The sequence below is a fragment of the Elgaria multicarinata genome, chromosome 15, assembly GCF_023053635.1.
Source record: "Elgaria multicarinata webbii isolate HBS135686 ecotype San Diego chromosome 15, rElgMul1.1.pri, whole genome shotgun sequence".
Taxonomy (NCBI): Eukaryota; Metazoa; Chordata; class Lepidosauria; order Squamata; family Anguidae; genus Elgaria; species Elgaria multicarinata.
This window is the reverse complement of record NC_086185.1, coordinates 28607979-28623573: the sequence shown is the minus strand read 5'-3', so window position 1 is coordinate 28623573 and position 15595 is coordinate 28607979. Positions and strand designations below refer to the sequence as shown.

Genomic DNA, 15595 nt, shown 5'->3' with positions numbered 1-15595 from the left:
GGATTCTGTGATCCAAAGTGGATTTTGGGATCCAGCCTAGGCTTCCAAAATGAAGTCCAGAGTCACTGCTGCTAGTATTTGCCATGTGGCGATGGCATATTGCCTGTAGGTGTCTCCTTCTTAAGAGCTTTCAGCAAAACCAGTAAGGTTAGGGGCTAGGTGGACGTCAAACTGACAAAGGAGCCTCTTGATACTAGTCCTTTTCAGATTCAGATCCTGTGAGGACACGGAGTTCTTGCTGTTTGTCATGACGGCATCATATCATACTGACCTCATATAAATCTGTAGAGTGACTGCAATTGGAATATTCAGCAGGATATTTCAAATAGCACCCCAAATACCAAGCATGTCTACTCAGAAGTAAGCAGGAATGAATCACTTAGCAGCACTTTCAAATAGCATCCCAAATACTAAGCCTCTGCATGTGTACTCAGAAGTAAGCAGGACTGAATCACTCAGCAGCACTTTCAAGTAGCACCCCAAATACCAAGCCTCTGCATGTCTGCTCAGAAGTAAGCAGGACTGAATCATTCGGCAGCACTTTCAAATAGCACCCCAAATACCAAGCCTCTGCATGTCTACTCAGAAGTAAGCAGGAATGAATCATTCGGCAGCACTTTCAAATAGCACCCCAAATACCAAGCCTCTGCATGTCTACTCAGAAGTAAGCAGGAATGAATCATTCGGCAGCACTTTCAAATAGCACCCCAAATACCAAGCCTCTCTGCATGTCTGCTCAGAAGTAAGCAGGACTGAATCATTCAGCAGCACTTTCAAATAGCACCCCAAATACCAAGCCTCTGCATGTCTACTCAGAAGTAAGCAGGACTGATTCACTTGGCAGCACTTTCAAATAGCACCCCAAATACCAAGCCTCAGCATGTCTACTCAGAAGTAAGCAGGAATGAATCACTCAGCAGCACTTTCAAATAGCACCCCAAATACTAAGCCTCTGCATGTCTACTCAGGAGTAAGCAGGACTGAATCACTCAGCAGCTTCCTCTCCAGGCCCAGCTGCAGTTGATGGGAGATAAGGGCTGTAGGTTCCCATGCCCACCTTAACCCCCCTTCTGGGCCTTTACAACGTCTTCCAGTGACTATTCAGTGGCCAGCTCTATCAATGGCTTTATGGAAGTTCCAGTTTCGGAATCAGTCTTCCTCTGTATACTACATGCTGGGGATACACCCTTACTCATGGCTTTTCTGCTGATCACTGCTGGAAGCAGGATGTAGGGAAAGACGTCCCCTTGGTTTGATCCAGCAGGCCTGGGCTTAACGTTCTTAGTGTTTGCTGCGGTTATGCTTGCTTTTATTCCACTCATCTCATTATTTAATCATCTTTCTCTGCACACGTAAAAATATGTGCCGTAAGATTATTTCAATTCAAAGAGATGAGGTTGAAAAGATCAATCCCTTAATCCCTAATGGCAGTTCATGGCCAAACACAGACATATTTCATGGACGTGGGCCTTGTTCGACCTGAGGTACTATTTTAGTCCCCTAAAATAACAGCTGAGGCACATCTGTGCAAACATCTGCATCATATAGTCAAGGGGTTTGTAGGTTTTTTTGGGGTCATATATGGACTGAGAGGATGGAGCCATAATTTCTAACATTGTAATTAAGGCTCTGGGCATATAAATTGGGCATACTCTGGATAAAACCCAATTAACCTCAGAGTTGGTTTGATTTTTAACACAAGGAGGGAATCTACACGTCGTACTGAAGGCGCCTGCGTGTGCCTCCAGTCCGCCCTCAAAACGATGGTGTAGATGGAGAAAGAAGAGACGGAGGAAGAGGCGGAGGAGGCGGTGGCTGGGGAACTGGCCGCGTCCTTGCCGCCGCCGCCTCCCCACCGGCCTCCTGCTGCCGGAGTAAGAGCCACCCGAAACTCTTTGTGTAGCTCCGGCTAGCAAAGAGCGGGGGGAGGAAGAGGCATGTGCAAAGGGCCCAGATGTCTGCGCGTGTGTCTGTGTCTGTGTGTGTGTGTGTGTGTGTGTCTAGCCTGCTTCCTCCGTCACCTCCTTCCACGCAGCCATGGTGTGGCTGGGGATCTCCCCCGCGCGCTCCTTGGAGAGGCAAACTGTTGCTGGCAGCGGAGGGTGAAGGGGAGGAAGAGGCGGCGGTGGCGGTGCGCGCTGCGTCCCGTCCTTTCCCGCGGGGAGGGATTTCTCTCTCTCTCTCTCTCTCTCTCCTGTCTTCCTTTGAATTCCGTGATCCATTGTCCTCCTCGCTCTCCCTCAAGGCTGCTCAGGCGACACACACACACACACACTCCCGCCGTGCCGGTTCCCCAGCCTCCTCCTCCTCCTCCGTCTCTTCTTTCTCCGTCTACACTATCGTTTTGAGGGCGGACTGGAGGCGCACGCAGGCGCCTTCAGTACGACATGTAGATTCCCTCAAGGTAGCCCTCAAGGTTGCAGTCTTTTTAAATGGCATGTCCGAATCATACTCAGAGCAACTTCCCCTTTGGAAAATAGCTCAATGGTAGAGCGCCTCCCAACCGATCCACTGGCCTGGTTCACATGATTGCCACAGCTCACTGGAGCCACGGCGGGTGGCGGCGCATGCTGGCGCCCGTTCTGAATATTCAAGCTGCGGCAGACAGCCACCAAAGCTTTCGTGACGTCTGAACCCTGCAAGGGAGGGCTGTTGCCATGGTGTTTTTCTGTGTAAATAATTTTAATCTATTCTATTTGACTCACTGTTGCTGGGCTGTATAGTGGCGTTTCAGGCTGCAGGCTTACTTTTTAAAAATAGCGATCTGATGATTTTAGTATTTATGCTTTTCATTACATACGTGACCTGTCCTGGCAAAACTTTGCCCTGAAGGGTTGGTATAGAAACACCACAAATAAATAAATAAGAAATAAATCCATTTGTGATGCATGTATTCTACATGGATGCCTGCATGTACGGCAGGCTGAGTTATGCAAATACCCCCTTTTTCCCCCCCAAGGGATGAAGAATTATGCAATTTGTGTCTCCATTTGGGCACCTAAGGTCAATGTCACAATTTATGTTAGTGCTGCAAGTTTGGAGGTTGGTTGGCTTGGATGTCTTCATGGGGTGCCTTCCAACTCTTCTGTGAATGGGTTTTCTATCAGTGTTGGTTGTCCAAGGCATACCTGGCCATGGCCTTGGAGTATCTAATAGTTGTGGCATAGTGCCAGGTACCTTCCTTTGATTCTAGAGGTTAGCTTGCAGTGCTCACTCTCCATTTCTGGCCTTTTGGCCATGCACTGTTCTGGAAGGGGGGGTTCCCTATCTCTCCCACCCCCTTCCCGAAGGAAATGTGCTAATGCAGAGGTCTGAGCGAACAAAGAAAGCAGGTTGGATTAACCGCAGGTGAGAAAGGATCAGACAAGATCCACCTGGAAGCCAGAGAGCTTAGTTAGAGCTGAGGAAGCATCTTCTGGGTGCAAGGTCTCCCCCCAGAAACTCAATGGGGGAGCAGAAACCCCTTGTGGCATTGATGCTGTGCAACTTGTCCAAAATATGGCAGCCAGGTTGGTCACTGGTACATCTAGGGGTGACCATATTATACCAATTTTAAAATCACTTCACTGGCTGCCATATTAGTTTCTGGGCGAAGTATAAAGTGTTGGTTAAAGCCCTACATGGTTTGGATCCAGGTTACCTGCGGAATCACCTTCTCTCATACAGTCTGCCCCGCACACTCAGGTCCTCTGGGAAGAATTTACTTCAGTCAGCCAAAACTAGGCTGACAGCCATTACCCAGAGGACCTTCTCTTCTGCTGCTCCCAGACTGTGGGATGGCCTGCTGGGAGAGATCCACCAACTCAACAGTCTTTCTGAATTTAAAAAAAGCTATAAAGACTGATCTCTTCCTGCAGGCCTACCCATTAGAATTTTAAAATGTCTGGCTTTTTTATATATATAATGTATTAGTTGTATATGTTTTTAATCAGTTTTATATATTTTATAGTATTTTTATATTTGATGCTGTTCCCCACCTCGATGCAGAGGGAGAGGCGGGTAAGAATTTTTTTTTTATCATCATCATTATCATCATCATCATCATCATCATCATCATCATCCCCCATCTATGCTCATCTTATATAAGAATACAGTAGAGTTCTTTCTCTTTTTTCCCCATGTAAAGGAGTGTTGTGGGACAGAAGCACGGGGGTGGGTGGGGAAAGTGACGGTAAGGAAACACAATGCCCACCCTCATCACCCGATGCTCTTTGATAGTGCTTCCTTTGCCTACAAAAGGACTCTGTTCTGGAGAGGAAGCCTGAAAAATGCCTACCATTTCCGAGGACGGCTTTAGGCATGCACATTACCTGCTTCCAATCCAGAGAAGCACTGAAGACAAATAACAGTACAGGCCTTTTTCCATCATCCTGTAACTGCAAAGTCCTTTGATGAGGTTTGAAATTAACACAGCTTGATGCCACTGTCAGCCTTTTTATACGATCTTTAGCTGCTTTGGGGACTGGCTTGGGACGAAAAAACAAGACACACCATTCTAATAAATGCAAACATGATGAGTATGGCAGAGAGGAAAGTGTCTTGCCTGCTCTACCACCACCAGAACAGAACCTTGGGCCAGGGTATGCAGCTGAACTGGACCGATAAGCGTTGTGTGTGTGGGTTGCCAGCTACGAAATCCTCAAGAGCCGTTTTTTGATCGATGGCTGGAATGCAAGGAGACAGAACAATGCAAGTGACACGCTGGAGGCCAGGGAAATTCCTCTCTTGGGCAAGCTCCATGATGCAAGGTCCTTGCTACGATACAAGCGACTCAAGGCACATAAGGAACGATTATCCAGTCTGAGCGAATTCCAGCATCGTAACACAGTCAATTTACGCCAGGCACGTCAGTGTTGCTGACGTTTTTATTGTTTTAACTGGCTAGCCAAACGCCAATAAAATTACTTGCTAAGATACGGTGGGAAATGGATTGGTCTGCTTCCTGACCGTTCTATTTCTGGTGGGAATTAGCACTGATAAAAAAAGGGGAAAAGACTGGAGGCTACAAGATTTTCATCAGTGTGTTGTTTATAAAATTATATTCTATTATCTAAAAGCTTTGCTTAATGCAGACACCCACGGACTTCATTAGAGCGTTTGTGGAAGAGAGCTGTCACTAATGGGACTTGGCAGGGAGAGTTCTGAAATCCAAACCTCAGATAACGTAGGTTTATTAATCTTAATCGAGAGATACAGTTATCAGAAAGGACGTTTTCAAGCCAGCAGGCTAGGAATGAGATGAAAACCTATGTTGTACAATGGTACAATTTATGCACATGTTTTAAATTACAGTTTACTGAAGGAAGACCTAACCCATTAATGCACCAAATTTATGTCTTGATTTTAACAACAGTGTTAAAATCTAAACCATAGCGGAACCATCCACAAATTCAGGCTGTTTCCAAGTGAGTTGTGCCTTAATCTTGCCTGTAATTTCTATTTGTGTACTTGGAGTTCTTTTTTTCTTTTCTTTGCAGAATGGAACATGCTTCTTCTACATTAAAATTCTATTTAACATCCCTGTGCTCACATCTTAAATAGTCTACTACCCAACAGTTCATACCGAGAAGAAGTAAGAAATCCTGAAATCTGTCCATAACTATCAGTAAATGGTAGCACTGAATGTTCAGATGACAAAGTGATTCAAGAGAAACAAAATACAATTTCAGCTGGATGAAATTCAACAGAGCTGATTTTTTTGTCAGTTTCATATTTTGCTATCCCTCATAACTTTGCAGTATCTCTTGTGGCTTATCTTCCCTGCTTCTCTCCCTCCCAACCACAAGGGGAAATTAGCTACAAGAGATAACAACATGAAAGTGAAAGCTCAGCCAGCCAACAACTCTTTCCCCGTATCTTTCAAGGAGCAACTCTGTTCAGAGTGAATTATTTACAACTCACAGGATGGCCAGAGGAACATAAATGGTTCACGTTCTCTGCGTACATGGACACATCAAGGAGGGACTCTTTAGTACTCTGTCCAGACATAACCAAGCTGCTTCCTACATGGATGGCATAATATTTAACATTTTTCTATCAATATTATATATGGGATCCAATGCTAGAGTCCTAATGTAAGCCACCTTGAGAGCCTTTTCTGGCTAAAGGGCAAAATATTATTTATTTATTTATTTATTACACTTATATACCGCTCCCATAGCCAGGGCTCTCTGGGCGGTTTACAGAAATTCTAAAATTGAGGTAAAAAATTTAAAACTCTAAAACGCAGAACATACACACATAAAGCAATTAAAAACCAATTAAAAACTAAACATGTGGGTAATTAGGATGTGCCGCCATATGCCTGGGCGAAGAGGAAAGTCTTAACCTGGTGCCGAAAGGATAGCAGCGTTGGCGCCAGGCGAGCCTCATCAGGGAGATCATTCCACAGTCTGGGAGCCACCACCGAAAAGGCCCTATCCCTTGTTGCCACACTCCGAGCCTCTCTCGGTGTAGGCACCTGGAGGAGGACCTTAGATGTTGAACGTAGTGCAATAAAAATAAAAGTGCAATAATAATAATAATGAAGCAGGTGCCCAACTTGTAGTCCACAAACTGGCTGTTGCCTCTCTCCCTTGTACACCGCACTAAGAAATAATAGCGCCTTGTCTGCAGGTGGAATTCTAGCATTTCAGAAGGCCGCTATGGCCATGGAAAGAAGCAACCATTCCTGTGCTCGCTTGTTTCCTCCTAGAAAGAAGCCTGAGAGTTGTAGCAAAATTTAATGTATTGGAAAATTGCGAGTCACAATCTGGAGGTTCTTGCTTGGGCAAAACAACTGAGCCACAATTTGGGAGGAACCAAACTACATTTTTGAGGAATCGAGCAACATTTCTTAGGGGTGCTCGTACATATGGCATCTTGGATGCAGTTCTCTGTAGCAGAGGTGACAGCCAGGCAACACTTCCCTGTTTGCTAGGGTCACTTTGCCATTGTAGGTGCAGCAGTGCAATACAAGTTTGCACTGCCAGGGCCAAATTCAGAGGGTGGGAAGCAGTTGTCTGAATGAACTTCAAAGAAAGAAAGTGGTCAGACACCAGGGTATGCTGGCAACACAACTGGATGGAGTAGGAAGGAGAAAAATGTGCTTGGACGAAGGTATTATGGCTTGTGAGATTCAGTACAGTGCTCCCCCTTTGGAGGAAGATACATGGAAAGGCAGAGGTCCAGTCAGCTGGGATTTGATGCAGTGTAAAATAATAATAATAATAATAATAATAATAATAATAATAATAATAATAATAATATCATCCACTGTATATTATACACCACTGCCCATGGAAGTTAAAGAACCGGAAAAGGTCACAATTATTCCATTCGTCACATCAGTCACCAACATCACATCAAAAAACTATATAGAAAACCTTCAGAAACAGCACCTACCAAAACACATCCACACCAGCATCCAGAAAGTAGTCATATTTAAAACATGCTCAATTGTCAGGAAATTTCTGAACCAGTAAACAACAGAAGGACCTGGCAAAGCCCGTCACGTATGTCAAGAAAAACCACTACGAGCGAGAAAAAAAATGATGATGATGATAATGATAATAATAATATAATTTGCCTGAAACTGCAAGACAATCAATGGCAACATGGGAGAGGGCCTTTTCAGTGGTGGCTGTGGAATGCTCTCCCTGATGACGCTCGCCTGGGGCCAACATTGTTATCTTTCAGGCACCAGGTCAAGACTTTCCTCTTCTCCCAGGCATTTAAAGGCATTGAACACTAAGTTTGTTTTTTTAATGGACCCCAGAATTGTTGTTTTAAATGGATGCTGCTGTTTTTATACTGTTTTCATGTCTCTGATGGTTTTTAAATTTTGTATATTTTTAATGTTTACTGTTTTTAGCTTTTGTGAACCGCCCAGAGAGCTTCGGCTGTGGGGCGGTATATAAATGTAATTAAATAAATAAATAAATAAATAAATAAATAAACCACATGGAAGGATGAAATTGAACTGATTTGCTGCAGTAGCAACTCAAAGTGAAATTTGCTGCTGCCTGGGGGCTCGTCAACACCAAGCAGAATATTCCACTATGAAAGCGGTATATAAAAGGCAGGAGCCACACGACTGCTTTATAGCAGTATTGAAGTGCACTGACAACTGTTGGGGCCCATTGAGACATACTATATGTCGCTTTCATACTGCTATATGCTGCTTGGTGTGGCTCCTGCCTTTTATATACCACTTTCATAGTAGAATATCCTGTTTGGTGTAGATGAGCCCTGGATATTTAAGATATCGGGAGAATATCTGCTGAGCAAATAGGGAGAAGAATTCATCACTACTCAAACAAGTTTTGCAAATTTTGTCATGGTTCACAGACCTGAAGAATCTGTTTGACAATAGTGGGGAACAATAAATTAGCATGTACCCTATGGAAAATCACACCACTTTGAACACTCTTAAAGATTATACTCTGCACTTTTAATTTGAAGCTATTCTAGAGTTTTGACTGAGAGGAATTGAAATTTTAGTGTCAAGCCCAAACTCTTCTGTGTGGCTACAGAGAAAGCCAATAGCTAGCTAGATAACAAAGGACTATTGAAAACCTGGCTCCATGCTCCTCCCCTCACCTAAAAAGGGAATTTTCCAAAATTGGAGAAAATGAGACAGAAGTTTGTACGGCTGGAATGAGGCAGTGAAGGCCGAAAAGACTCTGTGAAGACAGCTGAGCATTCAGATGAGATAAGAGAACTCATTAGCTGTGTGTCCTTTGCAAGAATTCTCATGGCTGGATTGCTCCTTGCACTTTCTCAGGCTTGAGACCAAAAGCATTTCTGAGTGAGTTATGCATTTTTTAGAGCTTTTCTTTTGGTTTTTGGTTTAAATGGGACAAGTGACATCATTACCAGAGTCGAGCATTCCAATAAACAGAGGAGATTTGAAAATGATCTCAGGGAGAAAAAATTCAAACAATGACAAAGATTCGGTGCTTGGGAAAAATCAAGAAAGGAGGACTCTGAGAGAACCCCAGCAAAACCACATCAAATCAATATTCGCCATACTGTACCTTTACCTTTAACATATTGTCATGAATGATGTTCCTATTCTCAATATTCTTGATCTTATTGGCTAGATATCTGGTTTCACGTCCAATGGTTTCCTCCACTTTGATTTTTCTTCCACGTTGTTTGCATCTGAAAATAAAAAGGGACAGTGAAGTAGCCGTCTTGCAACTTTGTCCACCTGCCCAGGGAACTGCAGCAGCATCCATGAAAGTGTCATTGGAATTTAAGAGATTCTCCCAGGCTCCCTCTGACCTCCTTGGGAGTTCGATAAGAACAAAGAATGACAACACCATTGGCCTGTGGGAGAGGATGGACCTTGCTTCAGTTATCCACACACTAGTCACTAGGGATGTGCTCTGCTTCTCTTCGATTCAGAGAAGCAGGAGCGAGGCGGCCTAATTCGCCTTCGGAAAAGGTGGAGGTGAAGAAAGTCAGGGGGGCTGCGGATCGAGGCGAAGAGGATTGCCTCAATCCAGAGCTTTGCCTACAGGTAAGTGGGGGGGGGAAGGGGGACTCATCTGGCGCCGCCGGCGCCGCCATCCATGTGGCGGTGGCGCCGGTGGCGCCAGGTAAGGGAGCAGGGACGCTTACCTGCGTCTGTCACAGGCTTCAATTGAGGCCCCGGTTGAAGGTGGAAGTGAAGGCCGAGGCCTTTTCTGGCTTCAACTGGGGCCTCAATTGAAGCCCATGACGGATGCAGGTAAGGAGGCGGGGGAGGGATGGCTTATCTTGCGCCGCCACTGCTGCCGCCGTGGCGAAGGCGGATCTCACTTCGTGGAGCGGAGCGGGAGACGGGCGAAGCGGCGCGAAGAGGATCGGGCCCGATCCAGATTTTCCGGATCGGGCTATGAAGCGGATTGGGGGGTCCATGCACACCCCTACTAGTCACATCCAGGCTGGACTACTGCAATGCACTGTTCGTGGGGTTCCCTTTGAAGACAGTTCAGAAACTTCAACTGGTGCAGAATGCGGCCACCCGAGTACTGGTTGGGGCGAGGCTATTTGATCATGTAATGCCTATATTGTTTCTGAGCCCAATTCAAAGTGCTGGTTTTGACCTTTAAAACTCTAAATGCTTTGGGACATAGTTACTTGAAGGACTGCCTTCGCTTGTATCGGCCTGCCCACACTTTAAGATCAGAAAAAGAAGCTCTTCTCATTTGCCCACCTGTGAGAGCAATTAGGTGGGTGCCGCACGGGAGAGGGCTTTCTCTGTGGTGGCCCCAAATCTCTGGTACAAACTCCCGTCGGACGTCCGCCATGCACCATCCTTGCAGGCTTTAAAGGAGGCCTTAAAACATTTCATTTTACCACGGCCTTCCCACGATGAGTATTGTTATTGTTGTTATGGCTGCTATTGTTGTTCCTGCAGGTTTTATTGTTGGTTTTATTGTTTTAACTGCTGTTTTATTGCAATCATGTTTTCATTGCTTTTAATATTTTTTAATGTTTTATGTATTTTATTGTTGCAAGATGCCTTGTGAGGTCAGCCAAAAAATGTTTTAAATAAATAAAATGTCACAGATGGTAATCTTTGCATTTCATGGCCAGTGGACCCCCATTATTGTATTTTTGTTTCTTTATACCAGCCTTCCTCAACCTGGGACGCTCCAGATGTGTTGGACTACAACTCCCAGAATGCCCCAGCCGCTGGCTGGGGCATTCTGGGAGATGCAGTCCAACACATCTGGAGCGCCTCAGGTTGAGGAAGGATGCTTTATACCCATGCATATAACCATTCTTGAAGTGGATTTATCCACAAAAGCTTTTGCCATAATAGATTTGTTACGGTGCACCCCTACGCATTGCTTCCTTGAAAGTAAGTCCCACTGTGCTCAACAGGACAGACTCCCAGGTAAGTGCAGAGGTGATTTTTTTATTAAGTGGGTAGGGAATGGGTGGTGAACTGCCAACAGAGCCCATTCTCTCTACCTTCCCCAGAGAAGAGTAAATCCCTACTCTGATTGTGCAGTGCTGGTTATAATCTTCTTTTCTCTTCTCCTGACCTCCAGTAGTGCTGGCAATAGCTGGGCAGAGCTTGGCTGACTAGTCTCAGCTTTGCCTCCTCCTCTTTTCACTCCAGTGGAATTTCTCGAAGGTGGCTGCATCAGCATCCAATAGGACAAGCGAAGGCTGCTGGCTCCAATGTCAGTGGGACAATAATCCACTCCGGGTTTCAGTTAGAACCAGTCAGCCTGCCTTTAGCTCCTTTAGAGTTCCTGGATAGCCCCTTTAGAGTTCTGACTGAAACCCGGAGCGGATTCACTGCCCCACTGGCCTTGGAGCCACCAGCCTCCATTGAGTAGGCCTGCTCGATCAGATTTCTACATTTGGTGCTGGTTGGTTCCCACAAAGATAAACAGGAGCCAGAGATTTGCTTCTGAAATGCAAATTGGACGTCCACAGCCAGTCAGGTTAGAGTGGCCAGGTATCCTCTTTTATGTTCACTCCATCCAAAACCTCTGCAACAGCCTGTCCCACAGTGGCTTCTAAAACAGGGTGTTTAAGGATCCACTTACTAACAGGGACTGGCCAACGAGACCACATTACGCCAGTCCTTTTCCAGCTTCATTGGCTGCCAGTCCAGGCCCAGGCCCGATTCAAAGTGCTGGTATTAACATTTACAGCCCTAAACGGCTTGGGGCCAGGCTATCTGAAGGAACGCCTCCTCCCATATGTACCTGCCCGGACCCGAAGGTCATCCTCAGGGGTCCTTCTCCGTGAGCCCCTGCCAAAGGAAGTGAGGCAGGTGGCTGCCAGGAGGAGGGCCTTCTCTGCTGTGGCACCCCAGCTGTGGAAAGAGCTCCCTAAGGAGGTTCGCCTGGCACCTACACTATATTCTTTCAGACGCCAAGTGAAGACCTTTTTATTCTCTCAGCATTTTAACAGTCTATAAATTGAATTGTAACTTGTCTGTTTTAAGTTTGTATTTTAAATTTGTATTTCTGCACTGCTGCTGACTTTATCCCGGTTGTGCTTTTATTTTGTATTTTATATCATGTGTTTATTCTGTTTGTTTTATATTTTGAATGGTTTTTAATTCGTGTGAACCACTATGGGGCGGTCTAAAAATGCAATAAACAAATAAGTAAATAATGATTAGCAATCACAGTGTGCGGTTAAAAAAATTGAAATACCAGTTGTGGAAGGGGGGGCATTGTTATCAACTTTGCAGTGCATGTGGGGTGGGGGCAGGGGGGGTTAAGCCTCCCCTCTCCAACTCTACCTCCTCCATGAAATTCCTCCACCCCCCTTGCAGCAATTAGCATCGGGGGGGGGGGGAAACGCCTGTTGATGACTACATGATCTTTTTTTCCTGTGCTGATTGTTGCATTGGTGCTGGTGCTGGGGATGCTCATAACATCCTTCCCCATGCTTGATATTTAATTTAACACACAACGTGATTACTAATCACAGTATTAGCAATCGTTCCAAACATTTTGTGCAGTTAAGCCCTTACGATTTCTCATACTAATTGTTCTTTACTTCTTAAAAACACACACACACACTTAAGAATGTTTTAAAGACAATTACAGCACAATGTCTATTTGGAAGTAAGTCCCATAGAATTCAAGAAGACCGTCTCCTAGATAGGTGTGTACAGGACTGTAGTCTCAGAATGGGTCAGGTTATAGAATGGCTGCAACTTAAATACTTCCATCAATGTTCAGTAACTGGATAGGGTTGGGTTACCGTGGGTGGAAGCAAAGCAGTGCATAGTGTTTCATAGAATCATAGAATAGCAGAGTTGGAAGGAGCCTACAAGGCCATCGAGTCCAACCCCCTGCTCAATGCAGGAATCCACCCTAAAGCATCCCTGACAGATGGTTGTCTGAAGGCCTCTAGGGTGGGAGAGCCCACAACCTCCCTAGGTCACGGGTTCCATTGTCGCACTGCTCTAACAGTCAGGAAGTTTTTCCTGATGTCCAGCTGGAATCTGGCTTCCTGTAACTTGAGCCCATTATTCCGTGTCCTGCACTCTGGGATGATGGCGAAGAGATCCTGGCCCTCCTCTGTGTGACAACCTTTCAAGTATTTGAAGAGTGCTCTCATGTCTCCCCTCAGCCTTCTCTTCTCCAGGCTAAACATGCCCAGTTTAACATTTGTACATCCGGAGTTACGTACATGCGCAATGAAGCCACGATGTGCCAGTTCCCTGCTCAGATTTACAACATGTAGAAACTCAGAAAAAGGGGCTGAAATGCAAGAACTGCAGCGCACGTATGCGCAAGATGAAATCTATTTTTTTTAAAGGCATCACCAACCTCTCCCCAGAAGGGAAAAGAAATTATACCAGCAACAGGCAAAAATAAAAGACAGCCAATGTGGTATTGTGGTTAGAGTGTTGGACTGGGACTGAGGAGATCCAGGTTCAAGTCCCCATTTGCCAATGAAGCTCATTGGGTGATTTTGGGCCAGTCACTGACTCTCAGCCGAACCCACCTCACAGGGTTGTTGTGAAGTTAAAACAGGGAGCAGGAAGATCATGTAGGCTACCTTGAGCTCCTTGGAAGAAAAGGCAGGATATAAAGGTAAATAACTAACAAAAAATGAGCATTTTTTTTAATGGTGAAGAGGGACAGTTGGAGCATATGACGGCACCCCTATAGAACTCTGTACCTGTGCTTTTGTTTAGGGGCAATGCAGAACGCCTGTCACCCTCTTCTTTTCTGTGCCACTGCCCATCCTTCCTTCAAATGGTGTCGCACAGAAAAACAAGCCAAACAGGACAGAGTTTTGCTGAAACACATCCAGAAGCCTCCCATCATACAGACATTTCCTAGAGACCCAAAGTCCTGCTTTGCAGAATCCAGGGTAGCTCAGGGGGAGGTGTGGGACCAGAACCTCAGAAAGAGGCTTCTGCATCTTTTGGATTCTTTGATCAAGGAGTTGCTCCTGGATGCTCATCCAAAGCCCGGTCACCAGGCGTGACCTTGGACAGCGAATGCAATTTGCAACTTCAAACATTTCCCACTGATGTTCTTCAAATGACAGTGACCCCCCCCCCCCGCCCCCAAGAAAAACATTAAACCGCCCCCCAAACCCAAGAGTCCAAGGCCTCCCATTTAGCTTTTTATATTCCCACATCTGTCCTTTATTTTTATGGGTGGAAAACCTGACTCCAGCCTTCTCGCTGCAGAGAAAGGTTAGAGGGCACAAGGAATTGTTGCATTTGGCTCCCAGACTTCTCTGCTGGTGCTCGCCGAGGGAAGTGTTCTCCATTCAGGCCTGAGCCAACGTTTCTCCCCATGGGTTCCTCTGCTAATATTTCAACAGGAACAAAGGAAATTGCCTGTTTGTCTGAAGAAACTACGCTGAGCGGCACCTCACGCTTAATGCACTTAATTCCTGTTTGGCAGATTTGGGCTTTTGTAATCCTTGCTGCTCCATCCCAGCTTCTCACAAAGAAACAAGGCAGTTGTGGGTTTCTTACCCTTGCATCTGCCAGACAATGTTTTTGAGAGGATCGGGTGGAGCCAAGGAGAGGAGACAGCTCTTAACATCTGTATAGAACAGACACAGGGATCTGGTGAGATAGCCTAGTCGTAGGCCCGCATGATCCATTGAGCCCAACACAGCTCACAATTCTGAGCCAGGTACGGTGGCCCACTACGTACTTGATCAACCTGCTCCGCATGGCTCTTTCTACACCTAAGGGTTATCCCAGGAAAATGGAGGGATTGTACCTGCCTGCTGCCAGGATCCCCTGTGTGGCAATCCCGGGATATAGGGCTGGTGTAGACATGCCCCTTGGGACCACATAGAGCGATGCATGTGTGTCACACAACTGATGGGCCAAACTATATGGCTGAAGTGTTGCATTTGGTATGATGGCTTGTGCAATCCTGCCTTAGGCCCTTTGGGACCCTAGGGGGGAAAAGAATGGGGGGGGAATGATATGTATGCAGAAAGCCCCAGGTTCAAACTCCAACATCTCCAGTTCAAAAGATCTCGGGGAAGACCTAGGCTTGGAACTTAAGAAGACAAAGAGAGCCAGAGGTCAATCCAGTGTAGTGTCCTGCTTCCGATAGTGGCCAACGAGATGCCACTGAGGAGTCCACAAATGGGGCTCAGAGGAAGTCATGATCTCTCAGTGGGGCTCTGAAGAAACAGTGTTCACTCGTATACTGCTGCTGAACAGGGTGGTTCCATATAGCCATCATGACTAATATCCATCTATAGATGACCTCCTCCTCCTCCTCCTCCTCCTCCTCCTCCTCCTCCTCCTCTTCCTCCTCCTCCTCCTCCTCCATCATCATCATGAATTTGTCTTACCCTCTCTTAAAGTCAGCTAAAGCTAGTAACCATCACCACATCTTGTGGTAGCAAATCCCATAAGTTAATTATACCCTGTGTGAAGACGCCCTTGTCCACTGCCAGTCAGAGATGACTCTGATGGTGCAGGGCCAGACAGCATACTAGATAATTTCATAACAGTTCATAATGGTGCCTCATTCTCCCAGACTGTGGAGCTCCTAAATCTGGAAGTCTCTCCTCACGCGTGCTGCCCAGCACTGTGGCTGGCTAAGTCCTGATGATGCCTCCTACCAGCCATGGTTTCTACCTGACCTTCTCTTCT

At 45.9% G+C, this 15595-nt stretch overlaps 1 protein-coding gene across 2 annotated transcripts in view; it reads right to left on the bottom strand.

The window, feature by feature from the left end:
• LOC134409211 (vascular endothelial growth factor receptor kdr-like) overlaps positions 1–15595 on the bottom strand; it is a 238648-nt gene that overhangs the window by 80668 nt on the left and 142385 nt on the right. For both annotated transcript variants that reach the window (XM_063141839.1, XM_063141840.1), the window contains exon 11: positions 9024–9144. In XM_063141839.1, coding sequence (XP_062997909.1) covers positions 9024–9144 — 121 coding nt within the window. The remainder of the gene's footprint in view (positions 1–9023; positions 9145–15595) is intronic.